Source organism: Micropterus salmoides, unplaced genomic scaffold, assembly GCF_014851395.1.
Source record: "Micropterus salmoides isolate LMB-PRFRI ecotype aquatic unplaced genomic scaffold, ASM1485139v1 Ms_hic_scaffold_8, whole genome shotgun sequence".
NCBI classification, from domain to species: Eukaryota; Metazoa; Chordata; class Actinopteri; order Centrarchiformes; family Centrarchidae; genus Micropterus; species Micropterus salmoides.
The window spans coordinates 15,964,949-15,989,976 of record NW_024044570.1 but is presented as its reverse complement, the minus strand read 5'-3'; the positions used below and the strand labels follow the sequence as shown (position 1 = coordinate 15,989,976).

Below are 25,028 nucleotides of genomic sequence, written 5' to 3'. Positions count from 1 at the left end.
CCTACTACTAGTACTATCTGTAAAATACTCCATCACGGGTAAAGGTCCTGCATTCAAGATCTTACTTACTCCATTGTCTGGTTTGTAAAAATAAATTGTTACAAATGCCGGTACCCAGGGCCCAAAGTGAAATCTTCACAATGATTGTTTTGTCCAACCAATAGTCCAGACTTCAAAACTATTAAAACATTTTAAATCATTGTTAAATGATTGACCAAAATAGTTGACAATTAATTTTCTGTCAATTAACTTCAATCAGTAGTTTCAGCTGTTGGCTACTTGGATATACTTTTGGGTAGTTAGAGATCTTACATAAAATGATTTCTTTTTAAGCACAATATGTTTTGTGTGCAAAAACTAAAGCTGGGAAATAATTGTAGTGGAGACAAACGCAAATTTACTTTTGTGAAGTAGCAGAAGTGGCATGAAAACACAATGCTCAGGTAAAGAACAAGTACCTCAGATTTGTTGTTAATTAAATATACTTAGTTGCATTCAGCCACTGGTCAAAATTACTGCGATGATACAACATCTGCATCATTGATAACGGGATGAAAATTCACACCACATTGCCTAATTTTCTTACACTGGTCATGATGTCTTGATGAGAATTTTACCAGGATTGAAAATTTAAAGGGAAAGGGGATGTTAGAGGACTGAACTTAACATCATTGTAGTTAATCACAATTTCATACATACACCAACATAAAACGTTAGTATTGCTGTATAAAAAAATGCATTTTGAGACTTGTTGGTAACCAGCATGCAGTATACCTAGCTATGTTTATTATGAAACAACTACAATAAGGATAAAAGAAAAAAAATCTTAGCCCTCCAACATAAATAAGATGAATTTTAGATTCAGTTAGTGAATTTTAACGTCAGTTTAAATTTAACCTCTCATTTTCACAATATCCATTTGTCCCATTTCCCTTTTCTTTAAACATTATATAATTATGGGTTGTTTATCCTGAGTACTAAAATGTAAATAGTTTACCCATTTCCTTACCATTTAATTTTTCTCCTTAAAATTTTAAATACTGGATAGACATTCCCTCTTCCCTCGCTGGCTGGGAGAAGGTCCCACTCAAGTACTGTAGTAAGTAGACTTTATTTTTGAGTTAGTAAGCCTTGAGAACCCCCCCTTAACAATATTAATGTGAATATTTTAATAAGTACTGGCTAACATATTATGAAAATACACCAACAGGCACACTTGTCTTCCTCCAGGACACAATGGATGAATGCATATTTTTTATCCTCTTAGACTTCTACTTGTGTACAACAAACTGGGCTCTCTTTAGTACATGTAGTTTTGTTATTTAGTAACATCTGAGTGTACAAATAAAATCAAGGACACATTCAACTGAATAAGTGTACTGGTAAGATATTATGCAAAACTATTTTATTTACAAAACAAATGGCACAGTGTGACTGCATGGTAAATGCACATGCACACTCCAGACATGTTAAGGGAGTTTCTTCTCATAAAATCCTAAGTGATTCCAGTCAGACAGTGATGGACATTGTCAGGCAAAATTCACAACTAAGATTCTCACCGAGGGAGCAAATATTGCTCAAGAGAAACAACAGTTTGTTACTTTTAAGGCCATTTTAGAGGTCAGGATGAGATGGAGACGAGCAGCAAGTCTTTGCGAACCAATGTCACTAACATGAAGTAAAATACAAGTGGCTACAAAGTGTGTGTGATCTAATCTTCAGTACTATGAAAGCACAGAATCAAACAGCTTTACAGAGAGAGGAAGGGACACAATTAGAAAAAAACAAAGCAGGATTACTTCACTTTTCACTATTTAAAGAGACATGCCTCCATATGAGCAGGTGAGTCCTCTTTACTTTACACATACATCAATGCAAACCGATAATATCTTCTGTCTGTAGTCATAACTTGTAAGTATTTTGTAAGTGTTTTTGTTATTGACATAGTAACATAGAACAACATTAATTTGTGGTGATGAAAACAGATCCTCTGTGAAGGCTCTTCAGCTACTGTTTAATCAGCGTGGAGGCATATATCCTTAAAAGTGAAAATAAGATAGCACAAACATCCATTCATATTAAGGAGTGTGATATCATGTTCATAAATCGATACTATTCAGTCTTTTTTTAAGATCTTGAGAAACATTTTCAGCTACTACTTTTTTGTATTCAAGTCACTGCCAATTCAGTGTCTGTTTTTTTTCCCCCCTCAAGAATTTGGCTTGGTACATAACTTGTTCTTAGATAATACATATGAAGGTGAGAAATCAACAAAAAAAATTAAACAGCAGGTAGATATGCAGTGGGAGTTGGAATGGTAACAAAACATAAAACCATCAACCTGCCAGCTTGCTGGCCACAATTGAAGTTTTTCTTTGAGGCAGGTCCTGTGGTGTCGGGATGTGCCCCCCTGTGATTTCAGTCTTCTCTGTTGGGGCTGATAGCAACTGTTTGTTCTTCATTTTTGCCTTAGCCATGTTGTAGTCACCAGAATCAAAATACTTGGGCTGGACAAACAAAAAAAAGTGTAAAGTGAGAATATTGTAAAACACATTCTGTACAAAATGAATACCTAGCCAAGTTTAGATATGAAACGCACCCCCTTCTGAAGTCTTTTCCTGAGTAGGTCTGAGCCTCCAGGTTTCGCTCCAAGATTAGGATACCTGGCCTTCAGTTTGGCCTCCTCTGCTTTCTCTGGACTGACTACTTTGTCCTCCATTTCCTGTTGAAAGAGCACCGAGTGTATGGAAGATAAATGCACCCAGCTGACTTGAGGGAGAAAAACTGGAATTTGTTAAAATTGCATGACATTAGCATGAAACAGCAATATTTAATCTGACTACAGCAGTAGTGACAGCTAACATTAGTATGGATACCATTTGTTTCGTAATTTGCAGACGCCGCCATGAGGAAACTCCAACTGATGTTTGCACTAGCATAAATGTTGCATTTAACTTAGCATGATAGCTAACGTTAAGCTATCAATCAATTTACAAGGGATGTGGAAACATAATCTTTGGTCCCCAAACAACAGGGTTTTTTTCTTCCTTTTTTTTTTTTTTACCAACAAACGCTGGTAGCTAATTACTTGGCGGTAGCATCATAGCATTGCTATAGGCTAACTAGCTACCTGCTAATTTAACAGATTCGACGTGCTAGCAGCACTGGCTAACTACTGAAATTTGCAGTTCGTCGCTACAATTTACCTGCTGTTCCTCTGAAGTCCTTGTTCCGTCAGCCTCCTCGGACATAGTTGTGTGTATTGAATCCCTGTTCTGCTCACAAAGCTGTGGATGTGACCGTTCAACCAGCTCCACTAGAACATGAAAAGGTGGTACTGGCAGCGACTAGGCGGGCGAGGGCAGCAGCCTGTCACGCACAACCTGTCCAGCAACAGGCCGGTGAATCGATCCCAGAGATGCCGATGTGACAGAGACTGGGACAATGAACTGTATTTATCTTTATATACTGTCTACTGGGATCAAAAATATTATGTCAAGCTTTGATAAATGTACTTCTATAATGTATATTTGGATAATATATGAATATGCTCAGTTATTAATTCACGTCTTTATTCTTTGAAAGTGCACGAACACAAAATCTCCATCTGCATAACATCTTTAATATGTTGGAATTATAAAATCGAGTGTCTTCCAATATGAACACTTCGCATAGAGAAATTAACAGTTAATACTTTCCATACACGCATTGAGTCAGTAAAACTCTTCAGTATAGTCTAAATTGTTAACAGATTCTTCTGAATATTTTTTAGATGTACTTCTTTGGGCCTGGGAGATATTTATTATTTTTCATAGCATTAATTGTAGTCTTGTATAACAGCTCTCAAGTTTATGTTGTTATAGGTGGTAAAGGCCAGTCAAACCATCTTTTCACACTAGTCAAATCATCTTAAGCCACATTTCTCTCTATAGAAAGGGAAGTAAAATGGTTTGATAAACTTTTAAATGTATATTCATTTTGTGGCTTAAATGTTGTCTGTTATAGAGTATTTTTGGTTGAATGAGTGACAGTTGTAGAAATGAACATGGCTTATGCTACATGAGGTGCTTACATCATACTAATTATATATATATATATATATATATATATATATATATATATATATATATATATATATATATATATATATATATATATATTTGTGTGGAGTGCAGCTAACCATCTCTTCCTCAATAATGTTCTTCATACTAACAATGCCCACTGCAAAGGGTTTTCAGCAAAAATCCACATATAACAAAAGTAAAATGGCTTATGGTTAGCATCTTTGCTTTTAATTTAGCAAACGTTGTAGTGGGATTAATGTTACAGAAAATAAGAAACAAAATAAGAAAATTACCCAAAAGATGTTTATTAATTTTTTGTTGGTAACCTTTTATCATTTTCTGCATTACGGTTATACATTAAACTATGCAAAAGGATAGAGTGAATCTTAACAGTCCGAAATAACATGCAAGAAAATATCTGGGACACGTGTGGTAAACTGCTGCAGCTTTGGAGGCAGATCTTTGTTTGGTCAATGCTTTCAGTCCTTGCAGAGCAATTTAAAACTGAATGCATTACTGTGTCCATCATCAGCCATTTAGAAATTTTAATTCTAAAACAGAAGTACTATATAAGTCAAGGTCAACTTGCTCTCGAGTTTCATTGCACAAACAAACCCCCGGAGGTACAAGATTAATTATCTTCATCCCCCATGTCCACATCCTCTTGTAACTTCTGCACCATTTTTTCTTCCATTTGTTTGGCCTTTCCTGTAAAAATCAAACAAAGGCAAAATGTGAACAACACTGATATTACAGACTAATGTTAAGGACATTCTTTATGCAGTATTATATTTATTCCGTCAGCAACTGGATTTTCTTCTTAATAAAAAAAAATACATAAAAATAGAAGTTTCATTCAAATTGCTGCCCATCTCTAGTGAGAGGCACAAAACTAATCTTATTTTCATTATTATGTGTACATTGTTTATAGTATGTTCAGTGTATGAAGGTGCATTGTCTTCTTCTGAACAGTAAGCCTGTTGTCACACTGGTCTGTACCTCTTTCATGGATTAAAATATGTCAACAATTAAAATTCCTTGCACATTATTTCACAATTCTTGTATAACTTGGCTATTTGGAGACGCAAATAATGCTTACCTGCATGTGGTGCTTTGATAAGGTGAATATTTTTCTTCACTTCGGTGATGGCCTCTTCTTTCTCCAACTGTTTGCCCTTCTTTAATCTATAAATTGGAGACAAAAAACATAAAGGTGAGTAAAAAACACAGATTTCTTAATCCTGTCAATACCATGTTATATAAAAACATTAGATGACAGCTGTAAACGATATGCCCAAGAATGATCGCTCACCTGTTCATGATAAATCTTGCCTGTCGTTTCAGTTTTATTTCCTCCACCCGCTTCATTGCCTCCACTGTAGAAATTTGAAGTAACATTTTTTTTTGCCAGTTCAAAAATCAAATGACTGCACATTTTCACAGCATGTACATGTGAGAAATAAATGTATACATTACCTGTCTTGTCCCACAGCTCCCTGTTATATTTAACAGGTATATTTCTGCGTTTCTCGAACTCCAAAGCATTATCCTGAAAGAGAGGATGTTTGTTAGATCGGCAACAGTAAAACAAATTATTGATAATGTGATAGCATTTTATATACTCTCACCACTGTCAACTCCTTTCCTGATGCCTTTCTGAATGCTTTGGTCCATCTTGTCTTTCTTGGGTTACGCTTCTTCTTGAAGTTCTTGATGCATTTTGATCTGCAGAATCTGAAAGTCTGCATTTATTTAAAAAGAAAGACAGAAAAACAAATAATTTAGGGTTTAACTCAAGAAGAAAAACAATGCAGACCTGTAAAGCAGTTTTCTTGGCAGGAAGACAAAATGTATTTGGAATTTTGTAATTGCAAAGTTCTACAGAGTTAAGGTGCAAAAGTTTAATATTTAGGGTTAAATGTTACAAGCTCTCCATCTTTATACATAATTATTTATAACGGCCAGTATCTCAACCAATCAAAGATTACCACAGATACGCTGGTATAGGCATTCATGTGGTCCAGTACATAACAACAAACTGCATCTGTAGAAATGTCCAAGGTGTGTCAGAGGTAGTTTACAAAACAGTCTGTTTCCATTTAATAGTCTTTCCATCAGAGAGAACAGACAGACCGAGCATGTTTATATTTCTACTGTAAAATGCCTCAGTACATCTTGGTCAGAGTTGTTCAGTAACAAAGTTTAAGGGATTGTTTTAAAAAAAATTATGTCTTTTTGTAAAAGACCATTTATTGCATCAGATTTGTAAAATAAACAACTCTAAATCAGTATGAGCCTCAAAAACCTATATAATACAAAGGTTTATAAACAGCTATATTTATACACAGCTCCTTTTTTAATCGACATACAAATTTTTCCGAATTCAAATATGCTTTATTAGTATGCCGACACTGCGTTAAATACAGTATCTTCAAAGTTGTACATGGTTTACACTATGGGTTTCCAGCGTAAACATAATTATGAATGCAAGAAAAAAAATGTTTACAATTCTGTAATAAAATTCATAAAAAGTAAACATAAGTTTAGGTTATTAGCAACATTACTAACTAAAATGTCATGTACTACTAAGTATCATAACATCACAATGTAAAAAAAAGGATTAAAATAAATACATACAAATAAAATTATCCCTTGAATAACCCTTTTAAAGTTGAAAAAGGTCGCCGAGACAGTCAATATTAGAAGCGCCACAGAGATGTTATGGTTTTCAGAAGCAAGACTGTGGGACTGTTTATGATTTGCCCGCAGTGCTGTTTTCACAGCACACCTTCAGAGGGCGCATTTACTCCACAACCCGACACTGAGGCCCTGCCAGTTAAATGTCGGGGCTTTTCATCAATTTGATTCTCATCAACGGTAGCTTGGATTTCACTTCACAAATTATAAAATCAACGTTAACGTTACCTGCTTCAATTTCAAGTCGTGGATCAGTGAACTACAGAATTCACACGTTTGAGGGTTTTTTTTACAGTCTGCCAGCTATTAAAAATCCAAAACCCTGTCTTCATCCCACGTGAGTGAATACAACACGTTATGTTAGCAAGCTAACATTAGCCAGCTTGCTAACGTGCCAACATTGACAGCCAAACACGAGCAGTTGTTCAAGTTACAGGATTGTTCAGGCAAAAAGACAGTGTCATACCTTACAGTCGTTGCGTACAAACATCGCTCCATGTCCAGGGTACACTGGCCCCGAGCAGAAATAACACTTTTCGATACGCATTTTCACAGCAGAGGTGCTGCGCTCGACGACTGACAAAAACAAGACCGCCCCTTCTTCTTCTTCGTCCCTGTCAGCTGAAGCTCCTGTTGGAGATGTGCTGCCCCCTGCTGGACTTTCTGATACACTGACGTAAAAGTTCAAAATTATATGTAAAAGTAAAAAATAATGATTTGATTAATTAATTAATTAGATTAACAGTTACATTGGAGTTCACTTTTTCAGAACAGAAATGTTTAATTTAAAAATGAGGGTGTATTTTTTTTGATGCCCGTTGTTCCTCAAATGTAAGTCACTTTGGATAAAAGTGTCTGCCAAATGAGAAAATGTAAATGTTTCACTATTTATTCAAATGATTAACACTTAAGGGTACAACATTTTAATATTTATTTACCCCTACAGAATGTCTCACAGCTTTCTTATTCTCCCTGCTTCCCTTTATCTCATACAGCTCATGTCCATGGCATTATCCCTTTACATGTGACTCTACTGATTATGGAGTCAAATGTAACTCTAAATATTTACACAGTAAATGAGCAGAATACTGTAGATTTCTCTTCAATGTGAAAAGGCTTAAAAAGTGAGAGTAGAAGAGCCTCAGATGAAATCTTTACTTAATTTGCAGAATGTTTTTATCACACAGAAAGCATGTGAGAAAAGTGACATGATGTATGAAAAGAAATAGAAATCGTCAAAAGTTCAGTGAATGTAAAACTATATCACTACAGGTGAGACTGTATCTACTGTTTTGAAAAGAGGGTTGTTTTAATATTAATTGTCTTTAGTAAGATTTTTTTAGTGTTTTGTGTTTTTATTTTTTTTTGTTTATGGTATAAAGCATTTTACAGAACAACACATATTTGATTATCTGGCAGTTTCATTGTTACCTATTCTCAAAGCCCGTACGATTGTTTATAACCATCTGTACATGTTCTAGGTAACTGTATATAGTATACAGTTATTCAAAATATTCCTCATCATCTTAACTTTTCAATAATATTTAAAAGGGAGTTTCATTTGCTCACAAACACACACACACACACACACACTGATAAACCCAAGGAGACGAAATGTATTTTTCCAAGAACAATTTTATTATCTAGTATTTGTGATCATCTTGAGAGTATCAAAAAAGTCTATTGCAACATTTCAACACTTAAAAAAATTTGTTCTGTTTCTCACTTTGGTTTAAAAGATGTAGTTTGGTATTCAAAAGCAGACACATCAGAAAACCTTAAATAATAACAGTTAGGTCTACACTCTAAATCTACATTTGGCACCTGAGTTAAGTCAGCAAATTTATCCGTTGCTTTCAAATTAACCTTTTATATTAATGCATTACATAGACAAACTTTGAACTTGAAACCAGCCTTATTAATTTACTAAAATGTCACATTAAAATTGGGAAATGTTTTTGTTTTCAACATCATTCTAAAAAGACATTCTAAATTAAAATTTACGATGTTACCTATGTATCATTCAGGTGAAATCTCATGGCGATAAAAAAAGACAGCAGAACAGTTTATGACATCTCAAGCTTTTAAAATGTTAATGCCTTTCTAGCAATGGATACCTTTGGAAATCATATCACATTTATATGAAAATGATGTAAAGGAAAACCAAAGAAAATCACTAAATAACAGAGACTTAAAGTTTCTTTGGTTAGGATTATTTGTATTACAAAGATATAAAAATTGATTATGTTGCTCTTCACTCGTAGGGTTTCCATATTGATAGTCAGAATCCTTCATTGTCACACCTGGACAGGAAATATTATGGAGAGAGAAAGAGAATTCTTCCCCATACAGTAATATTGGTGAACAGTAACAGATGATTATCTAGACAAAGAATACATTTTATCATCCATCACTGGCAGGACACACTGGATAGTTGGTCTTGTGTCAATAATTTCCACCTCATAGTACCAAGGATCAACTGAATGAAAAGCCATACCCATCTGAGGAAGAAGACAACTCTTTGGATAATAGCATCGGCATCACCGCTGCGTTTAGCAATGGTCTAGAAGGCAAATGGAACACAAGCCAGGGGGACTTGCGTTAAAGCTTTCAACAGACTAAAGCATCAAGAAAATGTACATTGAGAAAAGCATTCAAACCATTCTAAGGGAAATTTACATCATTGGCAAAAACAATATTTTGGCAAATGCAACTTCAATAAACATCCACTATATTTTTGGTTGCCTTAGTATATCTATTGTATTATGAAAAACTCTTTGGGTACAATTTTTCCTGTCTTTGGATCTCACCTTCTATATTATGCAAAGCCCTTTCAATACTAAGGCCATGTTAAAGCTTTGAGTTCAGTGCACTGAAAACACCAAATATTTTACGATAAAGCTCAAATAGTTTGACAATATCTAATGCACTTGTTATTTTCACAACATACACCATTCAAAGAGAAACCATGTGAAACAAAAGCTCTTTCAACCGTGAAAATAAAAGGTCAGAGAGAGAAAATAAAATAAATGAGGACCTCTAGCTAACAACGCTCCAACAGAGGTCACAAGACACGGCAATTAAATGTTTTCACCTTGTCCCTTGAGTTTGAGATAATACTGCACAATATGTGGTGAAAAGGAGGTAGTAATGTATGTACAATAACAGAGGTAGATAATCAGTCCAAAGGGCTTGACTACACCCTCTGCTCCAGTGGAAAGTAATTAAATATAATGAAAATGTATCACAGTACATTTTTGACATTCTTTGTAACATTCATCATGGGTGAGCTTTGGTTTAGGACAGACAACGCCAAACACTGAGAAACAGGTAGAAAGTAAAAAGAAAAAAAAGGAAATTAAATGTTATAAGAAACATTCATACAAAATCCTGAGGTAGATCTGAAGCAAAAGCACATTTTCTCCATTGCAGCAGCTGGCTTCCTGATCCCTTGTGCCTCAGGAATAAAACGAGGGGCTCAACTCAGGAAGCAAACATGGTAGAAGTGGCGTGGCTTTGGCAGCTGGACAGCATATCCGGGGCAGGTGATGTCAGGAGCCGACTGCTTGGGACGTGTGCAGGGTTGGGTGAGAGCCCTCCGGGGTACAGCAGAGCCGGGCAGCGTCGGGGGCAGAATGATAGAGAGGATGGCTCAGCATCTCCTCATTTTCCACTTCAAATGACTGCTTCAGCTCAGCGACAGTGGTAACATCGTCCGGCCCAAAAGACACAGGTCTGGAGCCTTGGCTGGTCGAAGGGTTGCTCGACTCGTCGTTGCTTTCTTCGTTGGAGTAGTGTCCAGAGTCTCCCGTCTCTTGGCTGCCCTCGCTGGTGTGAGAGCTCTCCGAGTGAAAAGGTCCATAGATGATCTCGCGGGACGAAGGTGGCAGGGGCGCTGAACCTAAATGCTCCTCATACCTCAGAACAGTTTTGCCAGACTCGTACAAGCTGGCTCTTCTCTCAAGCTGAAAAGATAAAATTAAAATTCAGATGAAAAAAAGAACAGCTGACTGAAAAGAAAGCTGACTGGTAAGAATAACGACACTTACATCACTTAGAGCTGGATTCCTGATCTCCCTCTTGATGAGCAGCCACTTCTTGCTTTGATTCTTGCTGCCGACAGGACCGGCACTATTTATGACCACATGAGATCCACCCTGGAACGAATGAGAACATATGTGAGAAATACATTAAACATTTGAACATTAAACATGTAACTAAATTCTACTCCTGAAACTAGCAGTCATCAGAAGATCATTCGCCCTGTTTTGTTTGTCTCACCTTGGCATCCAGAAAGTGATCACTTATCATGGGTATAAGGACCTCAACATTCTCTGTATGGTGTTCATTGGGCAGGGACAACCCGGCATGTGGATCTTCAGCAGCTCCCACAGCAATGGCTTTGTGACTGGAGGATTTTCTATTAGTCATACAAAGATAATAATGTAAACACGTGTCAGAAACAAACACATTGTATATCTTTTATAATATAACTTTCAAATGCCTTTCATTATTTCAAATGATTATAATCAGTACCTTGGTCTGCCCTTGCTGATGAGGATTAAGGCACACATAACAATACAGGCCAAGGCGATGCTCACACCAACAATAATCCCCGTCATAGACCTCTGGTCTATGTGGTAGAGACCATCAGAAAACACTGGAAGATAAACAATCCAGTGTGTCAGATGGGAAATAATTACACATTAGCTACAACTATTTAAAATACAGAGCGAAAACACTGAATGAAAACCTGAGTTAATACTCTCACACACCTAGAAACTGCTGTTTAACAAACCTTCACGTGAATCTATTGTTGTTAATAAACATTGCTGACTTACGCCTCCTAGTGGCTTGAGAGAAACCTCCATTCACCCTCCACAGACCTTTTTTACTAATGATTATAAATCAATACTCAACACTCTCACTCAACAACAAAGTGTCACCTCACTGTAAAAATGCAATTTTGTCAACACAAAAGACATACACTTAATAAAGCTGAATTCAAATTAAGTCTAAGCGGCATCACAACCCTAAAATTACAATAAAGCCTGAAATTTGATAGGACAATTCAAGCTAAGCTAAGAACACTAACACTAGAGTATAGCTTTACTTTCATATAATTATAAGCTTATTGTCAACTACTAGCTTCATATAAAAAAAATGTATTAAACCCATCCAGGTGAGACACCTCTATCATGTAGATCATTTGATGCTCACCTGTTGTATCCGGGAAGTTGTCAGAGTGCCTGGGGTTCTTGCTGCGGTGGGTGTTTTCACGCTTCAGTGCCAGCTCCACAATGTTAGAGAAAGGCCCGTCACCGACCTGGTTGGAGGCACAGATTTTCACCAGGTAGACGTTCCCCAGCTCCAGCTTCTCCAGCAGGGCCATTGTATGGCTTCCTGTAAACAGAAGCAGAAATGCACCGCAGGGATTAGAAATACAGAAACCTGATATAGATGCATTTTTAATGTTGCATAAATAACTTTACAAAGCATGTATCATCTTTTAGAGCTCCCTATGACAGCTGCATTCTCAGGTGACGAACAACCCACTTCAACAAGTGATGAGAGAAGGGGCCTATATGGTGGGTGATACAGTTAACATTATCTTATGTTTAAGTAGTATATATGCAAATGAGTAACATTCAACAAAGCAAGATATATTGAAATGTTTCCTGAACAGCACTCCCATACTCACACTATGAGGGATGAAAATTCTAAAAGTATATTTGGTGGTTATTTTATTGTGCTTAATGAAATCTAATCTAATTTTCTGCTATTTACAGTATATATAATTGCAATAAGATTACTATAAGTGTTTGTAAGAGTTGGTGCTGGCACACATGTTTCTACCATAATATTTTCTGCATTGACTTTACAGATAACATGATCCAGTGCACTACTCACCCTCCCTCTGCATTACTTGCCAGCGTCCAGCCAACCAGGCTTTCTGGGAAGCGTACAGGATGGTATAGTGTTTAACAACCACATTGGGCTCTGTGGGCTCCCTCCACGACACCAGGGCAGTGTCATCCTCGATCAGAGTTACTCGCACTCCTGCAGGTGGTTGACTAGGTGCTGTACACAGAGAAATCACATTCATAATACACAACACTTGCTGAGAAATTTACTGAGAAATGTACAATTATGATTTGAGTGTGCACGGTCGAGCAAATTGTGGGATACACAGAAAGCACCATCAACGTGGCAAAAGATGTTACAGCGATGTCCAATTTATTACCTGCTGGCAGAGTCTGATGGTAAACAACAGGGCTCCAGGGACTCGACATCTGGTCCACATGGAGACGCACAACAAACTCATAGCGAGTGTTTGGTTCCAAATTCTGAACCATCACACTCTGTTTTGCACTGTGGACAAACAACATAATACACAATGAGCCAGAGTTACTAACTGAATAAAATGTGCAACTGTATGGTAAGATTAAATTCCTATATCATCATTACAAACAGCCAATGAGGGCCAAAGGGCCACATCCACACATCTTAAATACTTATGCAACCAGACCAAAAACATATTTTGGAGGCCAGAGGTAAAACAACTCTCAGCTTACATTTGTAGGTAGCGTATAGCCGAGGCATTGTGGGTGCCTACAGGTGTACAACGGACTGTATAGCTAACAGCCTTTCCAGCGGGGAAAGCTGGACGGCTCCAGCGCAGGGACACGCAGATGAATTGTTGGCCAAGACAGTCACATGATCTGGAGGCGGAGGGGATGCTGCCAGTTGGTCTCTAGCTGCTGAATAAGGCAAACAAAATGTACATTTTTATCACATTTGAGAAAATGTAATATGCTATTTCAAATTGTAAGACTTTAGAAATGAACAACAGAGAAATATACTTACACACACATCCCGGAGTACTAACTGTTTGGTCTGTCTGATAACCATCTCCAGCTTGACTGACTGCTAGAATCTTGACATGATACTTTCTCCTTGGATCTGGAATAAAGATAATCAGTTTTCAGCTATTTCTGCCCATGCTGCTAAAACTAAAAATGCAGGTTTGTCAAACTGACAAATAAATGCACAGAGGAGCTTCTTTCAAATGAATAGTCCTATGGGGCCAAGTATTTGGTTAATAATGCCAAAGCCTGACAGATCACTATTAAAATACCAAAAGTGAGGGTTAACAATAGAGCAACATCTTTTTTTTTTAAAAAGCAGCCACATCAACAATTAGCTGCAGGAGGGGAGGTTTGTAGGTTATTACTAGCCATCCCTCATACATGGTCAATGCATGGTTCCCTGAGTCACCCCAACCTCTCATTTATCATGTGTTGTCATCTGTAAAGAGCATGAGAAAGATCAACCAGCCCCAAGGCCCTATAAATATGGTGACATGATCAATAAGCTGTATGAAAAATATCACAAACTGATACTGTCTTTCCCTTTTGAAAGCCTATAAAGATTGTACAACTATGAAACCCTGTTCACACAAGGTTGTGTTTTAAAACACAATACAAACAAATCACTAAATTTGGGGGTCGGGGTGGTGGGGCTACAGAGGTGAAATGAGGTAAAATGTGATCTTCTTAGAATTGCACACTTAAAAAATATGGGACACAGACTTTACCAAACACTGGCTAAAAGACATCAGAAAGACCATTATGGTTTGGGGGGTGGGAAGCTTCCATTTAAAATTATACATTACAATTTTATATTTTACCATTGCAATAGCTCCCTAATCAGGACATTTTAGGGAGTGTTAAAATGTGTTTTATGCCTCCAGTGTGAAAGGTCGGCCTCTGTATTGACCAGGGGCAGCGTTCAGCTGCTAGGATCCTAGGCCCATGGGACTCGGGGGGTTTGACTGGGGTCACCAGGTCAGGCCAAGATAGAACACAAGGAATCTGGGCGCAGGACTGTGGGATAGGAGCTGGGCCCCTTTTGTTCTCTCTTTCATGTGCATCCTACTGCCCTTAAACTTGGAGAAATTCAGAAAGAAACATGGCTCCAAAACAGAACTTATATTGAGATCAGTGGTATGATCAGCAGCGTGTGCAGTGTGTGTAATTATCAATATAGAACCATATCAAAGGCTTTTACATTTTTAGTAATTTATTACTACAAAAGCATTTAAATTAAAAAAGTTACTAACAATCTACATAAATTTCTATTACAAAATTTTGGGTATAAACTGAGTAGGAACCACACTACTTGAAAAATCACATCAAACAAAAGTATATTGTTAACAGTTTTGATTAGACTGGCCCTGGCTCATATTGCATATAGATTGCTGTGGGTTATTTACATAGACAGCACAGATGACCAGTGGGGGCAGGGTCCTAATCCAGGACTGCTGTCTTATGGCTAGAGGTCAGTGGCTTGGTTCAGCTCCAGCCAATTCCAGGGGTCTTTCTTTGTATGCTCCAGTGTCCAGCTAAAAGGGGGGTAGTGGCCACGGTCTTACAGGGTAGGTCTGGCCCTGAACACAACACAATGGCCAGGGGTAATTATGCAAGCTGCGGGATGGGAAACGGTGGTGGGAGGGACATCTGGACCCCGACCTCTAACCCTGGGAGCATGTTTCACACAATACACAGCCAGACTGGAGAGGGCTGCTGGTTAGGCAAGAGGGGTCAGCCCATATTGATCAGGACAGAGGGTGAAAATGCAAATGCACCATCCAACTGCCCACTGAATTAAATTGGAAAATGTAAAAGAAACCCATTTGAGTAAGAACTTATTGGTAAGTCTCTGTTGCCTCTACACCAAATCATAGGTCTAAGTGGTAGAAATGCACTAACATGGTCGAATATGGATAATGATTTTCATCAGCTCCACTATCCCATCATCTCACAACTAGACAACTACGAAAACAAGAGTGTTTCACTCACCAAGGCCACTGATGGTGTAGGTATGGGTCTGTGCCTGCAGCTGGATGATGGGCTGCTCTGGTTGGCCTTCCTCGTGGTAACACAGCCGGTAACCCTGGACAGCCACAGGTCCTGGGGAGGTTTGCCAGTGTGCCGCAATGGAGGTGCAGTTAAGCGGCTCAAGTTGAAGAGCAGGGGCTGAAGGCACTAGGAGGCAGAGGCAGCAGGCATGGGATCAATACGAACTCATTTTTAAAATCCTGATGAACACAAAGGAAGACCAAACCTATGAACAACAATAGCAACACACTGGGTATACAAATCGATGCATGGATAAAAGACCATCATCATAAACACAATGGTTTCTTACCAATGCACATACAAATCTATTGTTCATTCACTAGTATCTGTGTTCAAGACCTTGTCCGCCAATAAAAAAGTATAAGTCTATCGGCTGTGCTGCTCTACATCACCTAAATATATACCTAAACTTTTGAAAACAAGAAATACAGCTTTGTTGGACAAACAGCCTCCCCCAACACACCATACCATGAAAAGGGGCTATTCTTTCCCCCACATAAATGCCTGAGGCCCTCTCTTTATGACCCATGACTGAGGCCGCTCTAACATCACTGACAGCGAAGGGCAAAGGTTCTGAGTAACCAACACAAAGACTGTGGGACAATGCTACAAGAGCAAACTCTAGCCTTAAGCCGACCACTCTGGAAGAGCTCTAGTGATCCTCCTGGTATTCTAAGAGCAACAAAACCGCCATGTGACAAAAGCAAAAGTATAGCCAGTTACAAGTTTGGAGCAACGTGATTCTATCACTACGTAGAACTCGTGAACTCCTTTTTTGCTTCTTACCCTACTGAAGATGCCTGTTTTTGACCCTAATAATAAATTCAATCACACAATCCATGGAAACTTTGTCACAAATTAAATGAACAAAACTGCTCTATACAACCAGGTGATTTTCAGGAAATTTTCAGCCGTCTGCAGGTTTACCTTTGTTGCTAGAGATCTTGGAGGTACGGTGTGAGGTCCATGCGGAAGGCTCACACCAGCCCACACGAGTGGCTGCAGCCATGCGGAGCAGGTAGATAGTGTCAGGCTGCAGGCCCTCCAGCACATATTCAGTGCTGTTCTGAGGTACCTCCACAGAGGTGACAGTGTTGTCCGCAGCTGTACGATAAGATAGTCTGTATGCAGACACCCGACCACGGCTCAACTTGGCGGGCAGCGGCTGCCAGCTCACCTGGATATCTGTAGAGCTGTGGCTGGTCAGACTTAGCTCTGGGGTACGCAAAGGCACTGCGGAAAGACAAGGATATAATTGACTCTGAACAAGTGATGAATTTCTTACAGAATACAAACACGCTGGCAAAAAGCTAAACTGTCATATTCCTATTTATCATTTCCACAAATTTGCTGTAAGTGAGCAGAATATACAAGAAAATCGTGCAACAGCATGCCCATCCCCCTGAAGTCCTCAAAATGTGCTCTGTACATACATCACTTGCAAGCATTTTAGCTTAACTACCAGAGTGATTTATTGCAAGGAATGCTGCAAGTCTCAATGCTCTATGCTTACCATCCTCCAGGGTATGCTGACTGACTTGGTCTGACATACGACTGGCTCCCATTGGCATATAAGCCACAACGTAAAAGCTGTAGTTTCGAGCTGGCTCAAGGTCATCGATGATGTAACTGGTCGTGTCGTTACCAATGACAACTTGGTATTCTTCGTTGTTTAGACCTGACATGCAACAGAGTATAAAGAAGAGAAGTAGGTTGGGGTATAGATTCTGATTATCCAAAGAAGGAGTGGCATCTATGAAAGGTTAACAGTCAGTGTTTTGAAAGGCTTGATACTTGCAGTTTCTGAATGTCACTCGTCTTTTCTATCAACATGTTTAATGCAAGCCACAGCCACATAACTGCTTCCAGGCCTCTTAAATCAAGTCTACTTAAATGTCTAAAACTTTGTTTACTACGAAGGCAGGCTTGACTTCATAGAGTTACATAACTGACATTTTAATGGTTAAAGTTAAATATCTCCTTAACCTACTGGTTTGCAAGACTGTGGGGCTTTTCAAAATCTACACTGTCCCTTTAACTGCAACCAGAATGAGCTGGGGAGTGGACAATAGGCAGGCTAAGCCTGTTGTTATTTCAGTGAAGTTGCCATTCAGGGTTCTCCTTGACCCCTGCTCTGTGCAGTAACAACAGATGGCCTTCGCCATGGAAAGCTGATCAAATGTGAGAGGGTGAAATAGCTTATTGTGGTTTCTTGTTGTCATTTGGCATCTTTTCACACCTTCATCCCTCTCAGTTCTCAACAGACCCTTTTAAGCTCATATGAAAAACATAACGAAATGGTTCTTCGTTTTGGTCTTACCTTCAGCCTTCATATAATGTATGGAGTAGGCAATGACTTTGTCTGCATTGTAGAGGGGTCTCTCCCAGGCCAGCAAGATAGCAGAGCTTGAGATGGTCTCAGCATGGATATTTCTTGGTGCACTGGGCCTGTCCTCGGACATGACAACAATAAGGCGAGCCAAAGACAGCACAGAACCCTGTTCACTCTCTGCCATGCACTGATAGATGGCATCATCCTCAGGGATGATCTGGGTAATCACCAATTTACTGTGAAACAACAAAGAAAATATTAACTGGCGCTAACCAGACTCAATACTGTTAGATTAAGGCAGTACCTATATGGTTGTCTGATTGTGACCACTACTCCTGTTGTGCAATACCTGTTGTACATCTTAATCCTTCCATTTAAGTGAACCTCTTCACCATTCTTTAGCCAGCTGATGCGTGGCGGGGGAACTCCCTCTGCTTGGCACATAAACCGGGCAGTGCCTGCTCTTGGACGGGTCTGGCTTTCAGGCCTCTCGACAATGGATGGAGGCACTGAAACAGAGGTGTAAGAGAAAATTGATTAAAACACCGTCTATTGCTTACTATTTAATAACCCACAAAACAACACTGACTTATTCTCTGAATATAAAAATGAGCTCACACGCTATTGTTGCGTTAAGGCAAATGGAATATAAGAAGCAGACAGGAGATGTGGTCTAAGAACCAATGCAGTAACTAAGAGTTTACTGTACCTTGAACTGTGAGGTTGGCTGCAGCAATAGTGTAGTTGCGGGTTCCCGGGGTGGTGGCCCTGCAGAGGTAGACCCCACTGTGCTTGGAATTGACATCAGTAATGACCAGATTGCCATTGCCCAGCACTTTGGCGTTGTACACATCAATGGGTTTACTGTCAGCACGGCTCCAGGAGATGATGGGGCAGGGATTGCCTGTGGCCACACACTCCAGCACCACAGTTTGGTGAAGGGAAACTGTGACGTTCTGAGGTCCAGCAATGATTCTGGGCCTCTGACGTGGTTTAGGGCCCGCACCTTAACAAGAAAAGAAAAACATTAAAAAAAATAATTTAAAGTTCCCTATATAATATGATGGTTTAATGTTTAATGCTCTGTACCTTGGTTGACTGCCAATGTGGCTTCTCTACTCTTCAAACGGCTACCGATGTTAGTTGCCACACATCGATACCGTCCAGCATCTTCCAGTTGTACATTGTGGATATGAAGATTCCGTTGGGCAAAACAGTTATTCTAGGAACATACAAAGGCAACATTAGGATCAAACTAGAAGGGTATATTTGAACGGCAACAGAATTTAGGAGCTGCTTCTAGGTTACAAATACATGTTAAACACAAGTGGATTACATAAACACTGTATGATGGTGTCTAAAAGGACTCAGAGAATCTATGTAGGCACCTGTCTGTCTGTAGGGGCAATGTGCTTTGGTTGAGCTCCCAGGTGATGGTGGCAGGAGGGCTGGAGGTGACCGCACAGGAGAATCGCGCCACAGAGCCCTCAGTCAGCACCACTGGCACAGGATGCAACACAAACTCTGAGATACCTGTGGAGAAAATAAATGATCAATGAAGGCTGGAAGTATCAGCAGTAGAACATTTCAACTAAAAGCCACCATATTAACTTATTATGAAATCAACTGGTTTTATGTATGATTTGTTTTAGTACTGGGCTTACATTTTCTTTCACTTTTGGTAGATAGATTATATGATGCATAGATTATGCATGCAAAGCCCTGACTTTGATAGATGTTAATTGATTATATGAAAGGAATTGATTTTTGTGAGACACCATAATCTTGCTTTTGAGCAGATGAGCCATACTGACCAGCTGGTCCAATCAATGGATCAATTGAAGAATGACACTGAATGATGAATTATTATGGGCAATTCCCTTCGCATAAGAAGGATTTCAAGCAATTACAAGGAACAGAAATCAGGATCGACATGCTATATATAGGTAATGTGCCATTTTGCCAGTTTCATGTTGCACAAATCTAATAACTATGCATATGTAAATGCTAAACTTAGATCCAGCTATTTAGACACTGATTAAATATAAACATACTTGCTTTAAAATCACTAAAACAACTGTTCACAATTTGCTCTCATTTGATTTATCTACATTCAAAGGTCCTTCAATAATCACCACAAATAAGCAACACCCAATCTGTATTCATCTCCAGGATTCGCTGTAAGATTTGTAATGACTTTAATTGATTAATGTGATAATTCTCTCCCTCCCTCTTACTCACAGGAAGGAAGTCAATCTCATATTAAACACAATCAATACCCTATTCTCCCACTGAAACAACACATTTAAGGGCTGTCCTTTAATTAAAGTCAATCTCATCAATATTACATAGATACACCTGTAGCCCTGCTTATATGAAGCACATTAGGGGGTTAGCTTAAACCAGGACCTTTATGGTTTGTTTGTGAATTATTCCTCTGAAATGACAGTAGGATTTGGTTTAGGGTTTGTTAATGACTAGATCCCAAGCTAAAATACATTTACAATTATCTTCCAGTAGTCAGTATTATCATGAAGTCGGGAATGATCCATCTAATCTGTCTCCTCATTGATGAGGATCAAAAAAGGGCCTTGGCACCTGGTAAGAAGGTGAAAACAATATGTTGTTTACACTCCACTGAGAGAAAACAGACCGTCTTCACTCTCACTGGGATCAGTGATGTAGATGGTGGGTGTGGTCTGCACAGACTGATCTGCTAATATGGTCACCTCTGTTGTACAGAACAAATCAATGTCTAGGTCAAACAGCACAAAGGTTTCTTTAAAGAGGTCAAAGTTCGCTTCAACCCCCTGTCCATTCAATTTTAGCCCAAACTGGGAACCAGATCGAAGTCTTTTTACCATTAGTCTACAAAAGAGAACCTTTTGAGTCTTATGTTGTTTATATCCTATATCAAATCCTACAGTAGTAATAAATTATAATAGTAAAGCACGTATGTACTTGTTTTGCGAACAATGTGAGAAATATGAGATATCTGACACCTCTGTAAATCCAAGAGGTGCTAAAACTGGCTATGCAGCAGTCTTAGAACTACAAGGAAAATACTTCCTGAATGTAATGTTTTGAAAGGATCAACACTATTTAGTGGTATATCAGGCCCACTCATTCACATGACAAACTGGCCTTTCTTTAACAAAAGCGCTCTGCTTGACAGGGCAACAGAGGGACTGATCCAGTGAAAGGGATTGTAGGCTAGGGGGAGAGAACAGCAGGGCAGCCCAGCGAGAGCAGGCCAGTGACATCACAAAGCCTTTCCTTGCTGACCCCTGACCCCCAGGAGCTCTGGACAGAAGGGGAGCACAGAGGAGGCCCATCCTCCACTCCCCGCCTACATCTGACCAAAAAACTTTAACCCTTTCACTGACAAAGGCTGGACGCCAGACTCAAACTTGACTTTTGAGGGGTTTTATGTGGTCATCTTTTAGAAAACTGATTTTTTTTCTAGTCCTTTAATAGATTGACAACTATCACAACAACATTGTCAGTGCAGAGTTGGTGTGTTTCTAAACCTATAAGATTTGTTTTCCTGAATGTATTTCTATATTTATAAATTGCTTCCTGGTTGATAGTTGTATCTAGTTCTTTGTAATTTTGTACTATTAAGTATTAGCACATATTGCTCAAAACATTTTATACACCGTGTCAGTGTCAGTGTCAAAATCAATATATTTCTGAAGGCCATGCTAGTTTCCATGACACCACTCATGGGATATCCCTTCTAAGACCTGTGAGAAGTGTCCATGGGAGACCAGGCCCATTGAATAGACACAGCTGTCCTGTCCACTGATATGTGGACAAACAAATGCCCTGAAAACCTAGCCTTTTCTTCTGGGGAGGTCAGGGTTACTCCAAACAAAGGCTAAAAGGCAAATGGCCTTTCAGAGATTCCTCTGTGTAGCAGACCATTCAGCAATTACACAGATTCACAGTCTGCAGTGAAAATGCAATGCCACTAACATCAGATGGGAGATAAAGGCTAATTTCTAACTTTTTGTCAATGTTTCCTGAGTACTTCTCCTAAAAACATGGAAATCCAGACTTTAGAGGTTTTTCCTCAGTAAAAGGAAAAAAAGAGTGGGGTAGGATACATCTGCTTCCCATCTCCTTAATAACCCATGAACTTGCCATTCTGATGCCTGCACGTTGACAGCACAAAAAGCATATCACTATATATCACACATTTAACCCATCTTCATCTTGGTCCCAGTGGAAACCATGTCAACCCCAGAGAATTCCTTACACTCTGAGCTCCATACTTACTTGCGATAGTCAGACGTGATCTTTGGCTTAGGATAGCTCCATATTTGTTCTGGGACAGGCACTGGTAGAATCCTTCATCAGATTCCTCCTTGGTATGCTTTATTTTTGGTATGTACAAGGATCCGTTGGGCAGAAACTGTATGTGCTCACTTTCTGCCAACCGAACTCCATTCTTTAGCCACTTGATGGTGACTGGAGGCTGCCCATGAGCCTGACAGTCTAAGACAGCAGGGTCCTTTGGTAGTAGAGTAACATCACTGGGCTCTGTGATGAAGGACAACTCGCTGAAACATAAAACACCTGGAAGAAAAGAATGGGCCCATCAGTAAAGACTTGATTATGTTTCTCAGTAATGCAAGACTACAGCTGCACAACAATAACTATGATGTGTGGCCTGATAGACCACATATCATACATACTACAGGAATATTATAAGAAAACTACATTGCTATTACAGGAAACCATAAAAAAAGCCCTTATAGAATGATGTTGTTTACAAACATTAATTTATTAGTACCGTATTAACACACACACACGCACACACACACACACACATTAAAGGTCTGTCCTCTCACAAATGTTAAAATATCACAGCTGTATTAAGATGGTTACCATGCGTTGGTGTATAATGTGCTACCCTGATAAAAAAAAACACATTTATCTTTCAGAAATAACGTTAATGGTGTTTCATTATTTTCTGCCACAAATATCAGACATGAACGTAGTCTCTGAAACAACGTAACAGTTAACTGACATGTGAGAAACAGGACTAAAAATATACAGATAATGTTGAACAACCTGTCTTGATAGCTCCACTTAAATTAGTCAACGAGTTTCACAAAACAACGTTGTCTTTTAACAAATTAGTTAAACATCTGTTTCAGAGAGAAGCTAACGTTACTGGCAGTTAACGCGAACGTTAACGTTACCTGCATTTAACAGTCCGTGCGTGGACAGCAAATAATGTGTTAATAACGATATAAAATCTGTAACGTTAACAAAAACAGGACACTTACTTGATAAAGGAAGAAACAAAACAAAAAGCAGCCAGTGCTGGTGGACTTTCATCTTAAACTTCGCCATTTATCCGGATAGCTGTGACATTTTCACCCCACCGCGAGCCGCCGCTCTCCTGCGTGCCGTCCGTGTGGTATATCCCCAAAATCACTTCTGCCAGCAGCGGAGGACCAACGGCTCTACAGGGGTGTCCCCCGACCCACACCCCTCCCTATCACACATGCGCAGACCGCACATGCCAGGAGCAAGCGCTGGTGAGTGTCTCAAACTGAGGTCCAGGGCCCCAGGGGCTCCCAGGAGAAACTGTCACAAAATGCAGAACTGGAAAACTTCATAGCAATTTCATTCATTGCACACCTCACCTACAGGATAAGGTTACAAGGTTACAAGGTTGTTTATTTGCCATTATACAACACAATGTTGTATAACAAAATAAAAGTACATACACACACACTTTGCAGATAATTAAATGTGTATTAAAATATGGTAACATTAAAATAAATAAAATAAAATAAAACCATAGGCTATATACATTTATTTATATGCAAAGGGTGTATGCATACACGTATACACCCAGAACATTCTGCAGTATAATTTTTGAATTTGTGTCTGGGGAGAAAGTAAACTGCAGCAACAAGATGATAATATGGTTTCATCTTCACATAAAAAAGTCTGACACTTGGGAAACAGTGTCCATCTTTACTGTGTTTGACATGATGATTTGAAACTGGCAGCAACGGTTTTCTCAGAAGAGGTTCACATATATAAGACCCAAATGGGGTCGGTATGTCCTGCTAATGTATATTTATTTTTAACATTTGACTTAAACAACTAGGGATTTTAGCAAGTGCAGAGGACAGAACTCTTTTAACATTGCACTTTAACACAATCTGTAGTTTCTCCCTCTGGCATCCTTGAGTTTTGCGCTTTAGCCTCTTACAAATACTTTGAATAACAGCCTACTGCATGTGTCTGTGTAGGTGTTAAAAGCATTGTGTGACTGGATTGTTTTGTTGTGATGTTGCATACATGTAATTAGTTCTAAGGTCTTTCTCATAAAACATATCTAGATCTAAATGAGACTTCCTGAATCATGGCAAAGGTCTTGACACCAGACCCGGTTCTGCTTAACTGTACCTAAAAGTTGCTCGACATCTGATCCTTCACACGCTTGCAATTTATTTACCTATAATATTCTGTTTCTCTGTGTTGTTATTTCACTACTGCTTTTGTATATAAAATATTTATTGTGTGTCTGCCTGTTCTGGAAGTGGGATCTCTCCTCTGTTGCTCTTTTTTCCCTTTGGTTTCTCCATTTTTTCCTGTTAAAGTGTTTTAGGGGAGTTTTTCCTTATCCAAATAGAGGGTCTAAGGAAGCAAGAGGAGGTATGTTTTATAGTGTGATAAGTCCTCAGAGACAAATTAATGATTTTTAGTTTTTTTTAAATAACAATGAGTAGACTTACTTGAGAGTAGTTTTTCAAACAGTTTACACGCTAAAGCTGAAATGCTCATACATGTCAAGCTCTGATCAGGTCTACAGACCCTTCAAACTACAAACTTAGTAATCAGCTACTGATTTTACCATGTAGTAACCCAATAAGATCTTCCTTTCTGTGTATTCAGGACAACAAAATAAGATGAAAATAGTGAATTATCAGTTACCAAAGGCCACTGATAATAAGGTCACAGTGAACGGCATCTGCTTCTACCACA

General features: G+C 38.9%; 3 protein-coding genes across 3 annotated transcripts; all 3 read right to left on the bottom strand.

Moving 5' to 3' along the window:
* Nucleotides 1–1,371: 1,371 nt before the first annotated feature.
* On the bottom strand, nucleotides 1,372–3,387 carry arpp19b (cAMP-regulated phosphoprotein 19b). The gene is made up of 3 exons (XM_038706319.1): nucleotides 3,207–3,387; nucleotides 2,600–2,722; nucleotides 1,372–2,507 (listed from the first exon to the last, which is right to left on the bottom strand). The coding sequence occupies exons 1-3, from the start codon at nucleotides 3,249–3,251 to the stop codon at nucleotides 2,337–2,339; spliced, it is 339 nt and encodes a 112-aa protein (XP_038562247.1). The 5' UTR covers nucleotides 3,252–3,387; the 3' UTR covers nucleotides 1,372–2,336.
* Nucleotides 3,388–4,345: 958 nt separating this feature from the next.
* rsl24d1 (ribosomal L24 domain containing 1) lies at nucleotides 4,346–7,385 on the bottom strand. Its single transcript, XM_038706318.1, has 6 exons — nucleotides 7,228–7,385; nucleotides 5,693–5,806; nucleotides 5,541–5,613; nucleotides 5,377–5,440; nucleotides 5,164–5,249; nucleotides 4,346–4,772 (listed from the first exon to the last, which is right to left on the bottom strand). The coding sequence occupies exons 1-6, from the start codon at nucleotides 7,306–7,308 to the stop codon at nucleotides 4,696–4,698; spliced, it is 495 nt and encodes a 164-aa protein (XP_038562246.1). The 5' UTR covers nucleotides 7,309–7,385; the 3' UTR covers nucleotides 4,346–4,695.
* A 993-nt stretch (nucleotides 7,386–8,378) lies between these two features.
* Nucleotides 8,379–23,448, bottom strand: LOC119893880 (protogenin B-like). Its single transcript, XM_038706258.1, is given in 21 exon segments — nucleotides 8,379–10,726; nucleotides 10,811–10,918; nucleotides 11,043–11,181; nucleotides 11,298–11,421; nucleotides 11,982–12,164; nucleotides 12,672–12,842; nucleotides 13,006–13,133; nucleotides 13,337–13,451; nucleotides 13,454–13,522; nucleotides 13,629–13,724; nucleotides 15,623–15,808; nucleotides 16,610–16,915; nucleotides 17,196–17,360; nucleotides 18,003–18,250; nucleotides 18,364–18,523; nucleotides 18,724–19,020; nucleotides 19,104–19,214; nucleotides 19,217–19,236; nucleotides 19,403–19,547; nucleotides 22,296–22,595; nucleotides 23,312–23,448. Coding segments are annotated over 21 exon segments (3,552 nt in total). The 5' UTR covers nucleotides 23,379–23,448; the 3' UTR covers nucleotides 8,379–10,312.
* Nucleotides 23,449–25,028: the final 1,580 nt, after the last annotated feature.